The sequence below is a fragment of the Polyodon spathula genome, chromosome 8, assembly GCF_017654505.1.
Source record: "Polyodon spathula isolate WHYD16114869_AA chromosome 8, ASM1765450v1, whole genome shotgun sequence".
NCBI classification, from domain to species: domain Eukaryota; kingdom Metazoa; phylum Chordata; class Actinopteri; order Acipenseriformes; family Polyodontidae; genus Polyodon; species Polyodon spathula.
This window is the reverse complement of record NC_054541.1, coordinates 20783041-20808315: the sequence shown is the minus strand read 5'-3', so window position 1 is coordinate 20808315 and position 25275 is coordinate 20783041. Positions and strand designations below refer to the sequence as shown.

At 37.4% G+C, this 25275-nt stretch overlaps 1 protein-coding gene across 4 annotated transcripts in view; it reads right to left on the bottom strand.

Annotated features, from left to right (window-relative positions):
- Positions 1 to 25275, bottom strand: part of LOC121319582 (diacylglycerol kinase iota-like) — a 115409-nt gene that overhangs the window by 7288 nt on the left and 82846 nt on the right. The window contains exons 12-30 of one of the 4 annotated variants that reach the window (XM_041257163.1): positions 24728 to 24788; positions 24096 to 24209; positions 23730 to 23873; positions 23075 to 23153; positions 22827 to 22882; positions 22251 to 22313; positions 21104 to 21177; positions 17113 to 17224; positions 16332 to 16531; positions 15257 to 15319; positions 12561 to 12661; positions 8419 to 8498; positions 8252 to 8296; positions 3556 to 3622; positions 2987 to 3027; positions 2313 to 2431; positions 1442 to 1567; positions 1018 to 1043; positions 403 to 440 (exon numbers count right to left, since the gene is read on the bottom strand). In XM_041257163.1, coding sequence (XP_041113097.1) covers positions 403 to 440; positions 1018 to 1043; positions 1442 to 1567; positions 2313 to 2431; positions 2987 to 3027; positions 3556 to 3622; positions 8252 to 8296; positions 8419 to 8498; positions 12561 to 12661; positions 15257 to 15319; positions 16332 to 16531; positions 17113 to 17224; positions 21104 to 21177; positions 22251 to 22313; positions 22827 to 22882; positions 23075 to 23153; positions 23730 to 23873; positions 24096 to 24209; positions 24728 to 24788 — 1609 coding nt within the window. The remainder of the gene's footprint in view (positions 1 to 402; positions 441 to 1017; positions 1044 to 1441; positions 1568 to 2312; positions 2432 to 2986; positions 3028 to 3555; positions 3623 to 8251; positions 8297 to 8418; positions 8499 to 12560; positions 12662 to 15256; positions 15320 to 16331; positions 16532 to 17112; positions 17225 to 21103; positions 21178 to 22250; positions 22314 to 22826; positions 22883 to 23074; positions 23154 to 23729; positions 23874 to 24095; positions 24210 to 24727; positions 24789 to 25275) is intronic. The other 3 variants (XM_041257165.1, XM_041257166.1, XM_041257167.1) reach the window with 3 other exon arrangements.

Sequence of the window (25275 nt, the reverse complement as noted above, 5' to 3'; positions counted from 1 at the left end):
AAGGCCACGAAGGGCTTTATAAGTAGTAAGTACTACTTAAACCTACAGGGCGCAGGTGTGAGGAGCTGAGCTTTGGAGTGATATGCTGAGTCTGTGTGAGCAACAATTTTAGCAGCAGCATTCTTAATCAACTGAAACCTATTTAACATATAGAAGGACAGCAAAAAAACTGTAAATAATCTTGTCTTAAAGCAAGCATAGTAATCACTGTACAATGAGACATGCTAGTTAGGAAAGTAGTAACAGAACTTCATCTCACCTGCAGAGGTCAGAATCTGTAAGGCTGTGTATCACACAACACTGTCCGTTACAGTTCAAAATATGTCTGATAGTGTTGTATAATCAGATACAGTAAAGTATACTATCCCGAGTTGGAACCTGTTAAAAGTGTAACGTGTTTACCTTTTGCAAGTCTCCGCATACAGCAGCCTGTAGTAGAGCTGTAACAGAGAAACAGCCTCAAATCATTCATCCATACCACCGGCAACAAAGTACAGCAATGTCATGGTATTCACATTAATATAGACGACGTTTCCTCCTTGTGGCTCGCTCACATGCAGACTACTCTCTGTTAGACCATTTCATATTTCAGACAATGTGAAGAACTCCCTCTAGTAGACCAGCCCTCTGTTAAGCCTCTCTTACTCACTCTCTTTAGTAGAGGTACAGCAAACCAATAATGCCAAATTGTTGAGGGTAATACTGCCACCCAATTAATCTTATTACTACTGCAAGCCACTATGGAAAGGTGACGACCATTTTGTCTTGTTGCTACCTTCCAAGTTTAATTGCTCTATAACTACCAAGTAAAACTATAAAACAGATACTATTTCATACCAAGCATGCAAAATTTCAGAATTAGATATGGGGCATTGTTATTTCAGTTTTAAAAGTTATAAAAACAAACACTTTCATGAGTGTGTAAATTCCTAAAAACAATAGATTCTCATGATACATTTATTTTGATTTATTAAAAATAATTGAATAAATCGATCATATACCAATAACCTAACTTACCTTGCTCTTCTGGAGTTACAGGGGTCCTAGGAAAACCAATATCAAAATCAGACTTGATAGTTTAGTTTTGAGGCAATACAGAATGCAACTTTAATGCAACCGTTTGCTTGTATTCGGTTGAACAAGATAAATTCAACAGGTTGAGCACAACTGGTAACTATTACAGACAAAAAAAAACACAAAACAATTTGTTATCAGTGTAATACTAATGTAACATTAACAATACACACCATTAGCAGGCAAATAGCAAAGGAATGGATTTGGAACATGCACTGTAATAGATCACAGTTTTGGTTCATACTATTGTGATGTGTAAAAATGTTACCAGTTTGGTTCCATTCTACTGCCGTTACATTACCATTTACAACAGTAATAATTGCATTGCCACTGTAATCCCATTTTAATTAAGTAAGTACATCCTTACCGTAACCCCTGTGTGTCCCGGTCTTCTGACTGCCTTTCCTGATTCTCCCGTCTTGTAGCAGAGTGCAGCACACCACTGTCACTCACAATGCGCTTTCTGACAGAGCCGTTCCACAACTCAGACATCCTGAGGGGAAAGTGGAGGGGAATTATGCAGCAAACTACCATGTTAAGGAACGTTACATCAAAAATATACAAGTTAACTAAAGACTGGAGGGATCGCTTTGAAAATATGGCAAGAGCAGGCTGATACGCGACGGACTACTTATGATAAATTACTACAATTAATGCATAAAAAAGTATGCATTTGGTGACATTTATCACGTGACCGGTTATACGTCTAGCATATTATAAAACATTTAACCACTTCTTTAGAGTTTACAAGTTTAACATTTAAAATTCCCATCCCTAGTTAACAGGTCATTAAAATGGTCCTAGTTAGAAATCTTCTCTTTCTATATACTTGAGTCATGTATAAATAGTCATTTCCATTTCTCCACTTGTATTCCTCTACGATTTCTATTGTTTTCGATATTGGGTCACACAATTTGGGCCACAAAAGCACCCTTGAATAACTTTTTGTTCTAATTCTTTACTCATTTTGAAGCTCTTTGAAATTCTTTCAAATGGCAAAGAGGCATCCAATTATACAATTGTAAAAATCTGCACCATATGAGACAGCTGATATACAAAAACAGAACTCAATACGCAATACTGCTACTGCACAGATGAAAAGACCAATAAATTGACCTGCTTTGTGTTACTCCAAACCCGAGACTGATGTGATGATTTCACAGACTGAATCGAATGTAGTAACACAGCATCCAGAACAGGATGTTACCATGGTTACTCTGCCCATTGTGGGTACTCACCCTGAGAAGGGCTCCACCACCAGGTCTGGCATTCCCCAAGTGTTGCTTCCAGGCTGTTTCTCGGGTTCCAGGATGAAGATTTCGTCTTGAGAAATCTCTGTCACAAAGTGGAGGTGCTCCTGAAAACAAAACAGACTATTTTGTTATCATGGGTTCAGACAAATGCTGAGCTGTTATCAAGATCCTTTTCTCCACCTACATCAAACCTGACCATCCATTTCAATAGGAACCCCCCAACACACACACACACACACACACACCCAGAGTCCCCATGGTTTATCAAAGCTTTTCTACTGCGGTCAATCCATTCTCCAGATGGCATCAATTTAAACAATATTGGGTTCCAGTATTGGGACTGGACTGGAAGCTATTATAGAGCTTGAACAAACAACTTGAGAATGCCAAAGAGCAAAAGAGAAGGTTTTAGTGTAAAAAAAAAAAAAAAAATAATATATATATATATATATATATATATATATATATATATATATATATATATATATATATATAGTATATATAGATTGTGGAACACTGCAACTTCAATTATCTGGTGTAAAAACTAATTAAAACATGTTTGTGCATCTGTGTTAACCCATATAAAAACTAATACTTAAAGTGTAGAAGTGTACTTTTAGTGCAACTGTAAAAAAATCTTATCCCAGTCCTATTGTTACCTGAGCTCTGTCAATGCGATAGAACAGATCAGCAGAAGAAGCTGAAAAAAAAAAAAAAACAGAGAGACAAATTGAAATGATTTTTTGAAGTGTTGACCTTGCTGGATCATCGGTTTAAGCTCTCTGATGAGTATCTACTCCTGCAGCCCGATTCAGTCTTCTGTTTACACAAACATGGCATATTCAGAGATGCGTTTAATTAAGCATGGTAAATTGGGCTTTCACTCATTTAAAATAAATCTGAAATCACTGCCTCAAGAACTACTTTCTAAATCCTGGGTGCGAGAAAGCAGGATCAATCACATGTTACACAGCAGAATTTAATCACATAATTTACTGTACAACCCCCCCCCCCCCAAAAAAAAAAACAAAACATAGAAACATTGCAGTCCATCTATGGTATAGTCTAAGATTAGTCATGTGACTGTGATAGCCGATTTAAAGCTGTTTATTTCAAGCTTTTTAACACATGGCTTGACTTTAGAAACTTAACTTAGCATGGTGGTAAATACTTTGTGAATATGACCCAGAATACTTTGAATGTAGTGCTGAAGTTGCAGCTGACTTACAATCTAGAAAGCACCAGTTGGGAGAGAGTCTCTGGGAGCGTGGTCTGTACTGGAATTCGTTCTCATCCTGACAGGGAGGCAGGAGCACAACATCAGACATGCTCGCAACAGAGAATGGGTTAATGCATAAGCCTATCATTTCAAGAGCCCTTGATTCGAACCTGGTTTAAGTGAGTGGTTTGGTGGTGACAACTTTGTTACCAGTGGGCAGTAGTCTACATCACCAAACTGTCAGCACACACAAGTGTCAGGATGGTACAGTATGGTAAAAACCATGATTAACCATAGTAAAGAATGTAATTACACAGTAAACACATGGGGCCCGATATTCAAAAGATTTGCGCACCGCGCAGAGGGGTATGCACGTCGCTAATGGCTGTTGTGCCGAAATTGTGCCAAGTTGCCATATTCGAAACGTCCTTTTGCGCATCACAATCCATTCTGCGCTGTGCAGAAATAAAATGTATGCATCGCGCAATATGGGGGGAGTGGCCGACAATATGCGTGATCCTGATATATTCGACGGTATGCGGCAAGCACAAAACCAGGTTTGTGATGCGCAGAATAAGGATTGTAAAAGGACTGCGTTAACTCCACGCACACTACCATTCCAGCACTGACTACAAACAGGCAACAATGGGAAATGTGGGTAGCATGCAGCGTGTTCCGAATGAATCTGTCCGTATTCTGGACACCAGTATTCCGAAAACGTGATACTGAATACCCACTTAGTATTAAGATACTATCAGAATATTAGCCCTTCCAGACACCTTATTCAGAAAACCAGTTTTTTTTCTAGACACACAAGTCATTGTTTTATAATCCATAATATTTAAGATGGCTTGTGTGCCCAACAAAGCCTTTGCAAAAACTGTGCACAAATTAGTACTTGTATGACCCCAAACTGGTTGCCGACTATGCAATATCTTCCTATTTTTTTACAAAGTTTCTTAGTAGATCAAAAGTCAATACCAAGAGATGTATACAGTGCCTTGCAAAAGTATTCAGACCCCTGACCAATTCTCTCATATTACTGAATTACAAATGGTACATTGAAATTTTGTTCTGTTCAATATTTTTTCTAAAAACACTTAAACTCAAAATCAATTATTGTAAGGTGACATTGGTTTTATGTTGGGAAATATTTTTAAGAAAAATAAAAAACTGAAATATCTTGCTTGCATAAGTATTCAACCCCCACACATTAATATTTGGTAGAGGCAGTTTTCGCTGCAATAACAGCTTTAAGTCTTTTGGGGTAAGTATGTACCAGCTTTGCACACAGTGTTGGAGTGATTTTGGCCCATTCTTCTTGGCAGATTTGCTCCAGGTTGTTCAGGTTGGTTGGATGATGCTTGTGGACCGCAATTTTCAAATAGTGCCACAGATTCTCAATGGGGTTGAGATTAGGACTTTGACTGGGCCACTGTAGGACATTCATCTTTTTGTTCTTGCGCCACTCCAATGTTGCTTTGGCCTTGTGCTTGGGATCATTGTCCCACTGAAAGGTGAATCTCCTCCCAAGCTTCAGTTTTTTAGCGAACTGAAGCAGATTCTCTTGCAGTATTTTCCTGTATTTTGCTCCATCCATTCTTCCTTCAATTGTAATAAGATGCCCAGTCCCTGCTGATGAGAAGCATCCCCACAGCATGATGCTGCCACCACCATACTTCACTGTAGGGATGGTGTGTCTTGAGGCATGGGCAATGTTAGGTTTGCGCCACACATAGCGCTATGAGTTTTGGGCAAAAAGCTCTATCTTGGTCTCATCTGACCACAAAACCTTTTCCCACATCGCAGCTGGGTCACTCCCATGCTTTCTGGCAAACTCCAGACGTGCTTTCAGATGGTACTTTTTGAGTAACGGCTTCTTTCTTGCCACCCTCCCATACAGGCCAGTGTTATGCAGAGCTCTTGATATGGTTAACTGGTGCACCATTACTCCACTCCCAGCCACTGAACTCTGTAGCTCCTTCAAAGTGATTGTTGGCTTCTCTCACAAGTCTCCTCGTTTGAGCGCTGAGTTTTGAGGGACGGCCTTTTCTTGGCAGTGGCTGGGTGGTGTGATGCAGCTTCCACTTCCTGATTATTGATCCAACTGTGCTCACTGGGATATACAAACACTTGGATATTATTTTGTACCCTTTCCCTAATCTATGCATTTGTATTACTTTATCTCTAACTTCTGCAGAATGCTCTTTGGTCTTCATTTTCCTTCAGATTCACAGCCTTACCAATGATCCTTTAACAATGGCGTTTTTATCCAAAAAATGTGACAGCAACTTTAATGGTTCACAGGTGGAGGCCAATGGTAAGGTAATTGTGTCCTCATTAGGGCAATTTCTTTCATCGGTGCAAACTGGGAGCTTCCACAGCACAGGGGTTGAATACTTATGCAAGCAAGATATTTCAGTTTTTTATTTTTCTTAAAAATATTTCCCAACATAAAACCAGTGTCACCTTACAATAATTGATTCTGAGTTTCAGTGTTTAAAAATAAAATATCAAACAGAACGAAATTTCAATGTACCATTTGTAAATCGGTAATATGAGAGAATTGGTCAGGGGTCTGAATACTTTTGCAAGGCACTGTATATATATATATATATATATATATATATATATATATATATATATATATATATATATATATATATATATATATTTATTATATATATTTATTTATTATCCTTGTAGTCACCTTGTAGTCACATTGAAACCTCTTTTACGAGTGAGATCTAGCCAAGCAGGTAGCAACAAGTCAATCGGACAACAAGAACAAGTACACAATAAAATACAATTAAGAGACAGGCAAATCACGTTTAAAACAATAAATCAAATATACAAAAGTAGTCAACTATTTAAAACAATTACAACTCTCAGTCACGAAATCATGCAGTTTACTCTTAAACTGCAATAAAGATATCTGGGTCTGCAGCTTCAGTTTGGACTGGAACTCATTCCAGGACCATGGGGCATAATAAGCAAAGGATCCTTCACCAGCCTCAGTATGTGCATTTGGGATTTTAAAATGCAAAAAAGAATGAGATCTGAGACTATGGTTACTATTGGAAGCTATAAGGTATTCATTTAAATAAGTTTATTCATATAATTTACATTGAATAGCCTTATATACCAGAATATACCAGTGCTTCAACCTGCATAAAGCCAAAGAAGTCCAGCCTACCAAATCATATAATATACAATGATGAGTATTAAATCTTATGTTTGTAATGTACCTCACTGCTGCATGATACAGCAAGTCCAGTTTACCTAAAGTTGATGGTGATGCATACCTATATACTGCATCACCATAGTCAATTTGCAGCAAAAACATACAAGCAATAAGCCTCTTTTTTGTTTCCATAACATATATAACATGTTCACATCATAGTGATGTTTATAGCGTATTCCCATGCCCAACAGACGAGTGTGGAAACATGCACTCACCTCTGTCCAGCACACTGCCTTCCTTCTGTTTCTTTAAACATGTGATGCAAACGTTTCTAGGTGGACATTCAATATGCACACAGCACAATCAAATTTGAATTGGGTGAAAGCCCTAATTCCTCTGAATATACCAATATCTGCACGATAATTGCGATGTGTTAGTTCCAATAACTGCACACTGCTAGTTCCAATAACTGCACACCGCTAGTTCCAATAACTGCGCACCACTGGCTCAAATAGTGTCAGAGTAACAGTCCACTTTGGAGTTGAGTACAATAGTACAAATGTACAATAGTATGAGGGGATGGGGGGTCCTGCCTGTTATCTTTGCTGTGTGTTGCCACACATCTGTAAATTAATTGTATAAATACATCATACACCCAACTTGTGGCCCATTGCTTTATTTGGCTATTCCATAGGTTGCTGTGCATTACTGGTGAGGGGTGGGCAGCTACAGTTAACATTTTTCTAAAATCAGACTGGTGATACGATCAACCAATCAAAGACCTGTATTTTCTCTGCAGCAGTCCAATCATAAGTTAGCTGAGGTGGGCCAAACAGTTCTGTTAACTGTAATTTCTGGCCGTTTTTAGTGCAGCTGTCCAGTCTGCTGAATGTCGGTGATGCTAATTGTACAGAGACTGTTCATTTATTGAGAAATCATAGTAGGCTACAATTAACATTTTAGGAGTGTATTTAGAATTAATTATTATTCTTACAAAAAAATGGCATAATGAAAAAAATCCATTCCAGTGACAATCAAAACCTTACAAACTGGGCTTAATCATGATGTTCAACTAATGGTGACTGTCCATCATTCTGCATTCTCGCTTGGCTGTTGTGTGCAGTTGATATATTGGTAGTGAATGGGCAGACGGTTTTGTAAGGCACAAATAGAGTTGTGAATTGCTCAAAAAAACATTCCAATGTCTCGCAACTGCTTTGTGTCGTTTTGGAATCTCTCTCATTTTGTGCCAAAGCACAATTTTTTTGCGAAAGCTTATTGTGCAAAGCTCGAAGATCGGGCCCATGGTGTAACATGCTACACTGCTAATTTTCTGTGGTACATTTTTTAGGGTAATCTGGTACTGTAAATACAAAGTCTCAACAGTCATCTTTAGTTTTACAATTTAATAATTCAACAATTTGTTTAATTCATGAAAATGCAATGCTAGCAGTACTTTAACACTCATTTCAGTACTGTTTACTAGTTCACTACACACTGTACAAACAAAGAAGTGAATACCTGGTAATGTACTCTGTGAGTGCTGGAAAAACCTGGGTGAATATCCTAAAAGACATAGAGAGAGCGAGAGAAATAACTGATAGAAGCAGTGCATTGACCTGTTTTTTGAATGGAGAATTGTTTAACATGACAATTGATGGATGCCCCATCACCACTACCAGACTTACCTCCTGCAGCCGGTCGATGTACAGCCGACAGGTCTCCAGATCACAGTCTCTACGAACAACAATGATCCCAACTGGAATGGCTGAGGGAAAAGAAATACAGGATTATAAGTTTACTGCCATGTATAGCACAGCAAATGCATGGCAAAGTATAGTTAAAAACTATGATAAACCTTGGTAAAGAATGACAATTACATGTTAAATACATAAAGCTGATTGAAATGGCTGAGAAAAAAAAAAACACATGTCAGTTTACTGCGGTATACCTTGGTAAAAGCACTGCAAATTATAGTAGAGTAAAAGCATTGTAAAATCAAGGTAAAGTGCAGTCTAGCATGCAGCTAACTGGAATAACAGAAGTGTCATTAAATTAACCACCCAGCTGCTTATCCCGCGATTTCCACGTGGAGCACACGTGCAACCCAGGTTACTTTGTGCTTTGTGAGATGATCCCCCCTGCAGAGTTCAGTGCCAATATAGCAGGGGATAAAACAAGGGCTGTCTGTTTACCTCGCACCCTCAGCTTGGATGGTGAAAACTTAAACTCAGAGGAACTTAGAGCTTTGCCGGTCACTAAGGGCTATCCGAAAGCTGGCCGCAGTCATTTTGATCAATTTAAAATAAACGCTGCGGCGCCAAATTGAAGTAATACGGTAATTATTTTATTTAAAAGAAAGAATCTTGCAAACAGTCCTGTCTACTGGTGCAGTTTATTTTTTTGCTGCCGTGTGCTCTTCAAGGACGTCATGTCACGGTATTTTCTTTTTTATATTTTGTTTTTGGTGTTATGTGCTGTTTTAAAACATAAATAAATTGTTTAATATAAATGGCATGGATATCAAACTACTTGCGTTCCCTGGTTTATTTAGACGTTGACCAACATGTGGAATCGCATGATTGGTAGATGTCCAGTTATTTTGCTTTTCTTTTTGAAAAGTCGCTACACACTCTTAAAAAACTAAAAAGTAAGAAACAGAAGAAGAAGAAAAATGTTACCTTAGTTTGATGTATAAGAGGTATTAGGTTTTTTTTTTTTCACATTTGATGTAAGAACATTTCAGACTTTTGGTACTGGTACAGATGGTAATTCTGCGTGATTTAGTTTTGCCGCTGCAACATGGTGAAACCAGCAAAACTCTTGGAGCTGTATAGAGACTCACGGTAGTTTCGTTTTTCTAACTTGTACAAGAAACTACCGTTCCTCTCAATGTATGGCCTAAATGTCTGTCCCTGTCTGTCTTTCTCTCTGTAGTAGTGCTTGTAAGGATAACCAAGAACACTTCAGTCTTTGAGCACTTTCCTTGGCACATGTGTCTCAGCATCTTTGTTCTGGTTACAACCCAGCTGATAAGGGAATGAGCATTTCAATGTAAGTGGAGCGACCAAAAAAAAGTTAGAAGCAATAATTGTGTGAATGTTGGGCCCCAGCACCTTTCCAACTGTGCCTATTTGCTTGATGCTTCACAAGGTTGTCCCAGTTGCTTCTCCTAACTTGGGCTTTTGTTTGATATCACCACTTTAAATGGCTGTTGCATTTTTTTTGCTTTTTTTTATATTGACATAATATTTTTTGTTATAGCCATAACAAAACCATAGTCATTTTCAAACAAAATCTATGTTAAAGCTTTGAAATTCAGTCGATGAGGTCGTTAATGAACGCATTTCTCGTTAAAAAGCTTAATTGTCGCAGGTCACCTACATCACTTCCTGTCTCAACGACTAAATAAGGGGAACTCGTTAATCAAAATGCATGTTAATGATATCAAGAAAAATCAATGAAAGCATAATTCGCTGTTATGGAAACTACCAGCGTACAGGGAGGCAGCTCTCCCACCAGCAAGCAGCAGCCAAATGGAAATTAAATAAAAAAAATAATGGGAATATCTATTTTGTGTACAATTTGTAAACTTAATTTAAAATTGTGCATTTTGTCATGCAGAATGTACATTTATTTAGATAACTTCACATATACAATGCTGATTTACAATTATCTGGCGTGTGGGTAAAAATCGGACGGCACAGATTAAAAAAAAAAAAAAACTTTAAAATGTTTTTTTCGATGGGACGGGTGGGCAAGCCACCTATATTGGTTGGAATTTATTTTATTTTATTATGTTGACATCTACTTTTGTACGTATTTTAGTATGTATGAGTGTAGGCTATAAATAAATATGTTTGACGTGTCATTTTGTGTTTGTAGTTGTTAGTTATTATACATGTATACCATGTATGTAACACTTCATTATACATTTATTAAGCTTTTAAAATTACGATAGAACTCCAACCCAATACACAAATTGTTCAGTGAATTCCTCTAATCATGCATTTTCTCTGGTACTGTTGGCTCACCTCCATGATAAATAAAATCAACATGATTAGAAGTAGCCACCGAACACTTACAGTATTATAAGATGTTATAACATGTGCATACTGACATGTGAAGGTGAGAGTGCGCATTGTACATAAAGTGTGGGGGGAGTCTGACAACATTACAAATACGTTTAGGGAGAATCCATGTCAATGATCTCGATCACATTAGGTATTCCATTCATGTCCGTGGCGATATCTTTTGAAAGCAAGTTCCATATTGCACTTTTAGATTAAACGTTTATATAATACTTAACAACTGCTGTTAGGACCATGCTGTATGAACTGTTTATTATTAGCGCTATAACTAAACTATACCAAATCACGTTTTTATTTATAACAAAGGGAAAACATGTTTTTGCTGACTTTATAAGCATTTGGGTGACACAGTACAGGTTACCTTCATTGTAAATAAAAAATGTGATTTGGTGTAATTTAATAACTTAATAATAAATGAAGCATAATTATAGCAGCACTTTTTAAGTATTCTGTAAATATTTCGTCTAATAGTTAAAAAGTACAATGTGGGGCTGTCAGGTCTTGTTTTCAAAAAATATTATCACGGACATTATATACAAACCAATGGAATACTGTGTGTATGTATGTAGGTAGGTAGGTAGGTAGGTAGGTAGGTAGGTGTGTGTGTGTGTGTGTGTGTGTGTGTGTGTGTGTGTGTGTGTGTGTGTGTGTGTTTAAGACATATGTTTCCAGTCATACGTGGTTTTCACGATAACGTCCACGTTGTAGCCTAAATTGTAGATATCTATTACTGCCATAGCCTTATCTTTTCACCTCATTGCCACTGTACTTTATGCATCCCTTCCTGCGATGTCATTGGGCTGTGTGTTCCAGGCTTAAGGTTACAAATTGTTAAAACAAGTGAACAGATCTCATTCATAACCACAAGTATAGAAAAGTCTAAAATATTTCCATAACTACAAATACTGAATTATCTATGTAGTCTGTATCGTCGGAGTCACAGCTGCGGTCTGTTAAATTTGTGTTTCAAGGTTGTAGTCTTTCTAATTAAAACTCTCCTTTTCCAAGTGCAAATCCCCAGCCTTCCCTTACCTGAGCTATTTTAGGTGCACCCCCGTTAATTCATGAATTCAATCGATCTACAGACTGACCATGTTGACAGTTGTACATGTACTGTTCCTGTTAAAGTGCCCTTTCCGTTATCAAAATAACAAGGAACTACTGCATCCCCCCACTGAGTATGAATCACTACGGTATGCCTGTAGAGATATAGTGGATTCATTCAATTGGGATGAAACTCGGAATTTAACATGAACAGCTGCTGCAGTTCTATTGGGTTGACCACTGTGTTCACAAGAGCATTGTCGGCTGTAATTACAAAGAGATGCTCTAATGAGCTGGTCTGTTTACGACTGGTAATAGGACTGGTAATAGGACTACAGCCACATAACGTGTAACGTTTGGATAAATCATGTTGAAATCAAACTCATTTGATCCTCGTTAACCCAAGTCACTTCTTCACACCGAGCATAAAGTAGGGTGAGAGGGTAGATGTGGAAGAGAAGTGTAAATACAGTAAGTTACCTTAGAAATTGCAAAGGCAATGACGTTAGTTGATTTCCTCTTAGGAAATGTGCTTTTGTTAAAAAAAAAAAAAAAAAAAAAAAAAAAAAAAAAAAAAAAAAAAGCATTTGTTTACAAAGTGAAGTAGTAAAACACTAGGAACATTCACAAAACAAATGCATTGTGCCCTATGTAATGAGATTGCATTAGTAACTTTAACCTCCTCGCACACTCACAGACTTCTCGCAGTCTCTCCTTGTCAAACTGAAGGGCCTCGTAATCCTGCAAGCTTATTCTGTTCACTCGAACCCGCAACCGGTCTGGAACAGAGTGAGGGCTAAAAAAAAAGAAAACAAATACAGCACGAAAAAAGTTAAATTTAAAAGAAAACCATACTCCAAACAAATACCATTCAACCAAATCAAAAGGAACTCTCTATACTGAAGCACCATGCCCTGGCAGAATGTTACCATGGTGGTAATATTTTTATTTTTTATACATATCAATGGTATCTCAATATGAATCAATACACATCGTTAATTTACTGCAATTCCTTGATACCATTCCAGTACCAGTGTGCTACTGTATCAGCTGGGTCTCCTATGGGTTTCTTCAGGGTAATTCGCTGGTATTATAGTGGTATGCCAATAGTACGGTGTTCAACAAACCTTACAGTAAGGGAAGTCTCTTAGATGGCCATCACTGGAATTACCACTGGTAACCAAATAATCTTCCCACTGTATTGACATACAGTACCTAAATAAAACTCATAAAATTAAATGACAAATGTTTTGATTAAAAGTATTTCCCAATGAACAGATCTGAAAAAGCCTTCTAGGGAAACGTGCCACTGAATTGTATAAGTTTCTTTTAGTATTATTATATATACAATCATTGATACAATTTATTGATAAAACTGGAATGCACATGTTACTCTGTTTTGAACAAGCTATATCAGCATCATATGCACCTCCAATAAAGGGTATACTAGTAAACACCATACAGTTGTTAGCATTATTAAAAAAGCATGTAGAATAGCATCTTGTAACAAATACCCATGTGTAGTTTCAGGAAAACTTGTTCAATCTGGTGTCAGAACTTGAGTTAGTTGAGTTAACATAACCAGGGGTGGAAAAAGTATTCAAACGAGTTACTTGACTAAAAGTACTGTTACTTGGGGAAAAAAAGTAACTAAGTAAAAGTCAAAGCATCCTTCTAGAAAAAGTACAAAAGTATCTTATCTTAAAAGTACTCAAGTATCAGAAGTAAAAAGTAGTCGTCCTTAAATTCTATCCATGGAAATCCGCCTGAAAAAAACAAACAAAAAAAACCCTGTCCTGCACACCCCTAGTATGTATTCGCTTCTGATATTATTGACCTTTTCCTGCTTGATGGAAGAAAATCTCAATTTTTATTGTACACACACAATGCAGCCTGTCCTTACTGTATCTGTTTAAATTTAGAATAGCAAATAAATATACATAGTTGATTAACTAGTGTTAATCAACGGCTATAGCAACTACTCTATGGTTATTCACAAGTTGTAAAGCAAATGGATGCAGACTGACATTTAATAACTTTATTTCAAAGGATCACCAGATACACAGACATGATACCTGTTTTCTGACAGCACTTTGAATAAACGTCATGAACACATCAGCAACATTACCAATAACATTTAAACAAAAGTAGCCCAACACACTGATATTTAACTATTTGTACAAATATGCACTCAAATCCTATTTAAAAAAAAGTTACCGATAACAAACACTTTAGAAAACTGGGTACAATCAGCTGCATGCAACTAGAATATTTTAATTAAATAAGGTTTGTATTAAATTGTTATTTACGTTCCAACTGGAAGTAGCCTACAGGGTTCCCCTACTTGGATTAAACCAAAGAGCCTGAACAGACCACAAATGTTTTTTGAGAAACCGCATTCCTCATGGAATACTGACAAACTTTTAGCAACAAAAACTAGTTCTACATAAAATCAGGATAAAACTATTAGAAAAACTGTAATTTTTTAATTTTGTTTAACGTATCCATATTCTAATAGCATATGAGCCCTCAGGAGCATTCTTGCCTTCGGCTCGGGCATGTAACTGCACAAAGTGGGCATTACCACATGATTAAGCCCGCTCCTTCGGGCTCAAATGCTTAATTTAAATCTCAAATTAGGAATTTAAATTTTAGTCACGACCTTTATCCATAAATAAAACACAATTCATGAAACAATTCTAGGATCAAATGTTAAAAATGTGAAATCCTGTTTTGAAACTGCTTGTAGATTTCTATTATTCTTCAAAACTACTAATGCATACTCCACAGCTAAATGTTGAGTTTGCTGACTGGTTATTTTAAAAATCAAAAAACGATCTCTGGTTGGGCAACAGCATTCTGTGTCATCATCAAAGCAAGTAGACACAGCGCATGCGGCTCTGTTTTACCCAATCAAAATCCTGGCCAGCACAAGAGTCATTGTGCTGAAAGAACGAGTAACGAGATGCTTCTGGGAAATGTAGTGGAGTAAAAAGTACAATATTTTGTAAACAAACGTACTTAAGTAAAAGTACAAGTATCCCAAAAATAAAGTACTTAAGTAAAGTGCAGATCCTGAAAACAAAGACTTACTGTAAGTAGTGTAACAAAGTATTTCTGCTTCGTTACTTTCCACTCCTGAACATAACCTCAATTGACATCTCACAAATATTTTAATTATTTTCATCCCATTTAGGTGAGTGATTCTGAAGAAACCTCTGTAACTTTAGTTTCCCTCTGGAGAGTTGTTTTGGAAATATATCCATATTCCAAACTGAAGTATGATATACAAGCAAATAACCAAAAACCTTTCAAGGACAGACAGATGACGTGCCGATGGACAGAGGGATGGGAGAGAGTGCTGTAGGGATGAAGGGAGTCAGATACTTACACAGTAAAGGAGTCTGGGGGAGCGGAAACACGGCGCAGGTCGGCCGTGCAGACTTTCTGAATACTGCGGCCCCACAGCAATACATCGACAGCATGAACAAGAGCAAAAGGGGGGAAGGAGAAGGAGGGAGAAAGAAGGAGGCATAGAGAGAGAAACACACACACACTCATAGCATTTCAACAGACAAGAAAACAACACACAAACAAGAAGAAAATAATCCTGAACAAAGCATCTAAATCTACCAAGCAGCATAAACAACAAGCAGAGAAGCAGTACAGCTAGTATAGGCATGTTTCAGTTCAATATAACAACAAGCCCATGAAGATCTGCTCAAGTGTAGTGAACAGTAGCAAGCTTCTGTCAACCCTAGGACAGTTTTTCAATGTGTTCGACTTGCTAGGATTAGGTTCTCTGTGCTAGAATTTGCTAGCTGTTAAAACCCAATTTTGGCGGGATATATATATATATATATATATATATATATATATATATATATATATATATATATATATATATATATATATGATAAAGTGATATCAGAAATGAATACATTTGTTTATTGGCTATAAGATAATCTGGACTTTGTTCTCCATACTATCTTTTAGTCCTGAGTATGTTACAAACTTCAATTAGCATCTCTACACTATTCACAACCTACAGTATTATTGCTTAGTTCAACTTTTACATTTCTAACACATTTTTTGTTCACTATAAAAGGCATTCCACTAAACACAATCTGTCCCATCCTGCTTTACTGATATTGAGGTAACTGAATTTTAGGCTATGTGTCTAACATTGGTTCTACAGGATACAATTTATGTGAAGTTGTAGAACCAAGACAAGGCTGTATTGTTCATATGCATTCACCAAAAATAATCTTCACACTTTTTCTGTATTGGGTATGAAGTCAACTATCAATTAAGATGATTATTTTAACCTTACCAGAACTTCACACGAAAAACATGGATTAAAACAGGTACAGGTGTGAACCTCCACTTGTGTTTCTGCTCTTTGCTGTACCCGACACTGAGCCCACAATGCCCCCCCCTCCCATCCCCCGGTCACTGTCACTCACTCATTGAGCAGGGGTACGGAGGTACGCCTCTTGCTCTTCTGCACCATGTTGGCCTGGTTCCTGAGAGAGATGCGCAGAGTGGAGGGGGCCAGTCTGCAGGGCTCCCCATCTACCTGCACTGGGACAGTCTTGAAAGTGGTCAGAGTCACCTCCCTGCACTGGTGCAGTCGCTCGCCGTGACCTCCGACCTGGAGTGCCGCCTGGCAAAGGACGAATGGTAACCCTGGTCAAACGGTGTTTCAATGATGCCAACATTATGCACACCATTAGGTTATGATGAACCTATGTGTGGCAACTACATTTATAACAAGAATACTACCGAAAGCATGTACCAGCACTCATAACATTTTATTTCCCATAGAGTTATGAAATGTTTCACATCATTGGTGAATTAAATATGGATTTGAATTAATTAAATAAAGCCAACTTTTGATATCTTATGTGTTTAAAATGAAGCTGACATTTAATTTCCACCTGGTAATGCATGAGTTGTACTACAAATGGATGTAGACTGTAAGAAGAGTCCACTAATAAAGATATAATAACAACAATGCATTGTGGTCACGGTCCAGCCCCTTCATTCTAGAAAGCATTAACCAACTGGCAGAAACTTCTGCACATTGCTTGGTTCAATTTCTGTTGAACAGACTGCAGAAACAATTTACATTACTAAACTACACGTTACATTGCCAGCATTTCCACCATTGTTTCTTTTTAAATGTTATGACTAATATTCATTATATTCCTGAAATCTAACACATCCAGCATTGTCAGTACTCACCAGAGAGGCCATGGTGAACCCGATGACCTCTATACAGCCGTCGTCATGGCGCTGTGGCTCAAAATCCCGGTGATCACCAGTGTTGCCCCAGGGCATGGTGCCAGCACAGTACCTGGAACCAGAACTTGGTGATGCAAGGTAACCAAATACACATGGACAGAATCACTTTATACAAGGGGCTGCCTAAACTTTTTCCATCACAGTTGGGCACCCCTTAAACTCATTTACTGTGGGGCCACAAAATAGGTAGCCCATAGCAAGCATTTTTGTGAACAAAAACAAACCTTTCTTATGTCACAACAAAATGCATTCAATCAATGCAGACTATTGTAGTATAAATAGACACATCAGCTTTATACACCATAGTTGGTTTAAGGCAAACTAATGATCCTCTTGCAATACATGCTGAGGGTTAAAAAAAGGAGAAACAGATATGCCAATATCCACATAAATAAAACCGGTTTTATCAGTAAGAAAACAAAAATATATAAAGCCTGAACATCCTGTTTTCACAAGTGTGTTTTGAAAGTAATCTCTTATTTCAAATACGGACGAGCAGTTTGCAACACATAGCCTTCCAAAGTACAACCAATCAGATGCCACTACTAAAACAATTCATTGACAGTGTAATATGATTTTGTAACAAATATCCAAGGCAAGTTTAATAAATCTATATAATGAAATGTATTGCATAATTAAAGTGAATAGTTATAGGTGAAGAAATGTAACAAAACAGAGATTGCCATTGTTTTGTTTAATATTCCCATTACTTCGAAGAATTCCTTTAGGCTTGTATATGTAATTTTAGCATGAAAATGATTGTAAGCATCTAAGAAATTGTAAACAAAATATCCCCATCAAACATGGCTGAGCATGTTTCTTACTCGGACGTAATGTTTTCCTGACCCCCAAGCACAGCCACGGAGGTCACACGCAAACTGACCCCTTAGCGATCAGGTGAGCGTGCACAAAACTCAGGTACCATAGGGATTATTGACAGACACACAGGCCTTCTGCAGTGCCTCTGTCTAAATTTAAATACTAAATCTGTACACAGTCAGCACTCACATATCCGACCCTATAAAATGTTGGCTTCAGTGACGGTTAAAGGAGTGTGACTCATATCTGATTATTTCATCTGATTTGACGTGTATGTAGGTGAGCATGTTGTAACCTGCCCTCTACCACCCAAACAACCCCCTGCCCTGCCCTGCACTCTCACACTCACACACACAAACACACACACATTTCGTACGGAAAGAAAAAATATGACTTGGGTTTGAGGAAACTGTACACGGAGACACGGTTGATTCTTTCATTGAAATTTGTTAGCGCACAAGTTGGGGGAATAACACAACAGTAAAAGACAAAAACTTGTTTGTGTTTTTCAGGGAACACAAAAAAAGATACAATGTCAAAAATACATAGCTGTACTGTAGTTGATTTTGTTGGTACAGTACTATATTTTCAACAGAAGTAGTATTTTGATTCAGAACGATATGACATCACTTGCCAAAAGAGACGACTGGTCATGTGAACTGTTATACAGTACATACTTTTAAATACAGTACGTATTGTTGCAGTATGTAAAATTCCCCATTACCGTCCCAACAGCAAAATTAAATCAAAATATTACCCATGCACAGAACTGCTTAAAACGTAAAAGGAAATGCAATTTAGCAAAAGATTTAAAACTAACAACACCAGTTTAAAAAAAAATGCATCAAAGTATCTAAAACTGTTTAATGATTAACTTTTACATTACCGTGCCTTATCCTATTCGCTTTGTTTTTAGAGGAAGCGCTGTGTAACTGCAGTGCACAATAAAGACAGACTGATTTGTCATGCCAAAAGAAAAAAGTGGCCTGTGACAGTCAGACAAGTCAATTGTAACACTGAAGAGATGGGCTTTATATCACAAAACTGGTGATGGAGTCGGGAATCGCGTGTGATGGGCAAGTGCATTAATTTGTTACAAATATATAATGAGGATTGATTTTATTCTTAATACAAGGGCGGCCAAACGTGGGTTGGTCCTGATCTGTCACACCCTCGTAACAGACACAAACACAAGTCCACAGTGCATGTTCTAGTGCTCATAGTGCAAATACTGTTTATTGTACAAACAAGGTGAAGTGTTGTCCGGGTTTAGTGCTGGCCTCTGGTGACAGCTCTGGATCGTGTTAGCTGTCCAAATAACAAACAAGTAAACTTTAGATACGACAAACAAAACACTCACGGTTCACAACACAGGTCTCCTTTTGGTTTCGCTTTAACCATTTACAAAGGAACAGATCACATCGCTCCGTCCCCTTATCTACCATCTCTCATGACTCCTTGGTTAACGAGTGCAACAGCTCCTCCAATCCGCGGCTGTCACATCGTTTCCCATCTGGCTCAATGATTGAGTGTACCAGAGCTTTTTTTTTTTAGCTCAATTGAATGCATTAGGGATTTGACGGTATAAAATTTGCAAGGTATGATGAACGTTAAAAAAAATACCACGGTAACCGTAATATCACGGTATACAGTACATCATGCACGTTATCAAATATAGGCTCAAAAGAAGAAAGACTAATGTAAATCACTTAAATTACCGTAATTCACAAAAATAAAACCAACAAAACACACTTCCTTTCATGGAATGATTTAAACATTTGGTAGTTTTACTAGAGCTACCAGCCACTTCACAAAGGAGAGACACCGTATCAATGCCCTGACAGCTGGGAAAGCAACCAGCCACTTAACACAGGAGAGGCACCGTATCACTGTCCAGATAGCTGGGACAGCTACCAGCCACTTCACTAAAGAGAAACACCATATCAATGCCCTGACAGCTGGGAAAGCAACCAGCCACTTAACACAGGAGAGGTACCGTATCACTGTCCAGCAGCTGGGAGAGCTACCAGCCACTTCACACAGGATCGACACATCATGACACTGTCCTAACTCAGGAGAGAGCTGACAGCTGGGAGAGCTACCAGCCACTTCACACAGGAGAGACACCATATCACTGTTCTGACAGCTGGGAGAGCTACCAGCCAGTTAACACAGGAGAGACATTGTATCATTGCCTGACTGAGGAGAGAGCTACCAGCCACATCACACAGGAGATACACAGTATCATTGCCCTGACAGCGGAGAGAGCTACCAGCGACTTCACACAGGAGAGACCCCAGCAACTTCACAGGACAGAAACCAGCAACTTTAACTTTACGGAAAGTTCCTTTACGACTCATAATATTCTATTCATTTGCCGTCCAGCCCTTGTTAATCTGGTATTAAGGTAGACTTATGCAAATACAAATAAACAGATATAGTTCCTATATTTTTCTATTAATAAATTAACTTATTTTTCTATACACTAAACAAAACGATTTTTCATATGTGTTGTATGCTAGAGACTAAGTACACTATAAAATGGCATCATCTTACAATTACAACACAGGTAAGATGCTTAACATTAACATGTATTCAAGAGTTCCGTCAGGTCTCACCATCATATTAATTATTTGCACATCCCTACCAATTAAAATATAAAATACATGAATATAATATACAGAGTTAGTATTAAAATAATGACTATATTAGAAACGGACGCTGTAGAAGACCTTTATGTGACCTTTATGTGACCTAAGCTTTAGTACCTGAGTTTTGTCAAAGATATTATGACCACCGCGGCTCTGCTTGGGGTCAGGAAAACATTGAGCAGCCAGGTGGGGATATTTCATTTACAATTTCTTAAAATTCTTAAAATAATTCATGCCAAAATTACAGATACAAGCCTAAAGAAATTATTCTATGTAATGGAAATATTAAACAAAATGGAGGTAAGCTTTGTTTTTATTAAACTTCCCCACCTATAAATATTCACTTTAAGTCATAATTAGTTTTTTTAAGGTGGTTGTTACAGCTCACTAGGAAAGTAATCACTGTACTGTATTTCAACAGCACTGTCATTCTTGCAGTAAAGCTCAGCGAAGCAGCTTACCTGGGAATGTTTAAAAAGACGATGCACTGGAATTTTAACTCCTGGATCTTGGAGGTAAGGTCGGTGCCATCACACTTGGGAAGGAATACAAAGAAAGACTGTGGGAGTCGTTTGATCTTCAGTGTAGGATTCCTGGGCCATATCAAGTTTAGGTTTAACAAGTATAATGCAAAAATGTTTTTTAATGGTTGGAATAAAGACTTATTTGAGCAAATTGAAGGTATACATTTAGCATAAAACAACTAAGTTGCACATAGTTTTTAGTAATAAAACTGTGAATCCAATGCATGTTCATGTATTTGCTACCCGGACTCCAACATAAAAATTCACAAAGCCATTCACTCCAAATTGTCATTTTCAGCACCAAAGATTGATTTTTTACAAAACTAGGAATAAAACAAGTTATAAATACCTTAGGAGCCCTTGTTTATTTAAATATGAACATCCTCCAAAGCCATTCATTCAAAATACTAAAATACTAAAAATTTAAAAAAAGGTTTTACTTTTGGTCAGTTTATATTTTACTCAGGTTTTTGTCCAGAATGGCTAGTAACAATTAAAAAGAACACTTTGATTCTGTCATGAAGCAAATTGTGTGCTGGTAACAGACAACCCTCTGCCCATTCTTGTCCAAAAAACTACAAAACATCGGTTTTGAGTGAAATCCTAACATTGCTGTGTATTGAAAACCAAAAAACAAAGGGTATATAGAACAGATATATTAAATCTTTTTGTACCAAGTCACCTTTACTGTACAAATATTGATATTTAAGACAGGCCCCAGGGTTAAAAAAATGTCAGATAGTGGGCAATAATGGTTTCTACAGTAAGGTGAAAACTGCGGTAAATAGATGCTTTATTAAAATATTTATTAAACATGTATTAAAATTATTAATCCAGAGAAATCTGCAATGCTGTTGCTAGTCCACCATTTTGTTTATTGAAAATATTGACCGCTCTTGTATGACCATTTTTTTGGAGACAGCACCACATGTTTTTGTTCATGTGGCCTTGCATTAACCAATTAGGATGCAAGTTTCAATCCAAGGGTTTGATAAAATGTATTTAAAATTCTTGATATAAAACCTTATGATAATAACTGGATCTCATACACATGCTTTACTAATACATGTATACTAGCACTCACCACAACTCTGACGTGTTTTGCTAAATCTCTGGAACTCCGCTGCAAAAAGTCGGAAAAAGCTGCCTGTAAAAAAAAGGTCAGATGAGCAATTCTTAGTTGGAAGTATAACTAGATGTCCGATTACAGAAAAAAGGCACAGTTCATGATATTTGCAGCTCAATTCCAAATGTTAACTTTTTTTTCTCACAAAACAGAATTTTTAAATCAGTGTTCAGTTATTTTAGTTTTTGGTCTAGTTTAGAGTCACTGTTTAAAATGTGGACCCTTATGCAGTGATCGTGTCCAACTGTCTTTCTGTCTGTCTGTCTGTCTGTCTGTCTGTCTGTCACACTCTACATGGTGAACCTGCAAACTGACTTGACTTCCTTAAATATTCTCCAAACTTAAGAATCATCCCTCCATAAAAACCTTTTGGGTTGCACTTGGGTATATTGCGATAAACTGTTGATTTTAGCAAATTTGTGTAGTGCACTTCTTAAAAAAAAAATTTGAACCTATATATATGAATCTCTCTCCATGTGTGTATGACTTTATTTTAGTTCATATTTTTAAAACACATACGTAAAACAGCCTTACCCCTGCATAAAACATTTTGTTCCGAAAACGACTGTTGAACTTCTCTGGATTAGCTTCTGCAAACAGACACACACAGGACAAGTTACTCACAATTTATGTTTTTTCAGCAGTTGATAGAAAAATTTACAAAGCCATAATCATGGACAAAGACTTGAAAGATTTAGCAGTAGCAAGTTCATGCCTCAATTTATCACCCAGTGACAGTTAGATTCAGAATCATTTTTGGTAAGGATAGGCATGATTCTCACCTCTGGATTCATGGAATTCAAGTGTAACATGGGCATCAAACCCCAGGCTAAAGTAGTTATTAAAGACACTCAGAGGAAGCTGAAAAGATATATAGGAAAGGTAATATTTTGTAAAGTATTCAATCGTTCATATGGCAGAAACTTTGGTAACACTTTAGTTTAGGGATCAGATATAAGTGATTATAAACAATCTATAAACATGTTATTAATTATGCTATTAACAATTAGAGAATATGAATAAAAATAATAAGAGGATTATTACACACGTTTGTCACTTTTTTGCACTATTGTTTATAATCACTTACCAGTTGTATTGGGCTGTTTTGTTTTAGCAGTACAATTATTATACACTTTTGCCATTGTTTTGATTTTGCTATTGTTTATAACCACTTATAACGGTTCCCTAAACTAAAGTGTTACAGAAGCTTTATTTAGAAATTGTAAATTCCAATTCATACCATTAACATTTGTCATTTAGCTATTATTACTCCATGAGATGTAAGTTACACAGCTATATGCAGTAGAAAATACACTCCCGCATTTATAAACTTTCTTTGAGATTTGTATTGATTCCTTAGATAAACTACTCAATTGCAAATTATATTGTTTAAGTTTGGCCTTATATAAAAAAGTTAAATAACAGACAACATTTGACCTGGGGTGTAGTGCTGACCTTCTGTGCCCCATCCTCCTGGTCACCTTGATCCCTCGTCACCTCCAGGTTCCAGCGGTCCAGCTGCACAATGTTCCCGTCCTCCACGTGACACAGGATCTTGGAGACAGACTCGTCAGTGTAGCCCTGAAACCCAGTGAGAACAAGGGGTTCAAAACTGAGAACAACTATTACTCCAAATCAGCAAGCTGCACAGCACAGCAGCAGGTGTCAGTGGGTTTAGACACATGATCTTTGTTCATTTACAGTACATAGGTGAGCACCTAAGTACTGTACCCTGAAGCACATTAGGAGGCTCTGTCCGTTATCTGTGGCCCACCCTTTAATTGTGCCAGTGTCCACACTCACCCCTCCCCAGTTAAGAGTGCGTGCCAGGTCATTCCCAGTTCCAAGAGGTAGCACTGCCACAGGCGGTGGCGGGTTCAACTGTAATTCATCCAGAGCAGACAGAATCCACCCCACCTGTAAAACAAATATGCAGTCAATTCCAAATTGATTCTCTGCAAAAACATCTGATCAGGAAACTATATTTTTCACACAAGGGCCAACATTTTCATCTTAGCACTCTGGGCTACACTGATATTAAGAAGAAAATACTTACTTAAAAATAAATAAATAAATAATTATTAGAAGAATCCTATAAACTAGAGGAATATTACTGAACCCCCTCAACTTCACAGACAGCTTGTGTGCAACTGAAGTCCCCATACAGATTTCACATTGTTTACAGTCTTGGTTCTATAAACATTTATTCTCACTTACAAAAAGACCATTTCACTGGCTATCATTGATTTTCTCAAATCTCTTAAATAGCTAAAATCAAGACTATTTTCAAGGAACATTTCTGTATCTTAATGTAATCTCTTATTTTCAATGTAGACAATTGTACACATGGCAACACAAAAAACAAAGCACTATTGTACACCAATGGCAGCCCATCAGAAGTCAGGGCTAATACAAATAGATCCTTAGTTACTAACCGTTCCATCACCTCCGCACGCCAATATACGCAAGTTTGGCACTTTCCTATAGAGCTCCAGCCTGCAACAGACACAGAGACAGAGAGGCATTCACTCCAATTAAAGACATACAATAAACGCACTGTGTGCTTCTAGAAGCCTGATAAGACAAGAGTTCATTCAGGTTCAAAAGAACCCTTGACCTACTCTACTCAACTACTTAGTGCAAGTTTTTGGAGAAATACGAATTAGACTGTATTTTGCTGGTGATTGTGCTGTAGAGAAATTAGACTGAATTTAGCTAGTGACTGTGCAGTATTAGACTGAATTTAGCTAGTGACTGTGCAGTATTAGACTGAATTTAGCTAGTGACTGTGCTGTATTAGTGACTGTGCTGTATTAGACTGGGTTTAGCGAGTGACTGTGCTGTATTAGTGACTGTGCTGTATTAGACTGGGTTTAGCTAGTGACTGTGCTGTATTAGTGACTGTGCTGTATTAGACTGGGTTTAGCTAGTGACTGTGCTGTATTAGTGACTGTGCTGTATTAGACTGGGTTTAGCTAGTGAC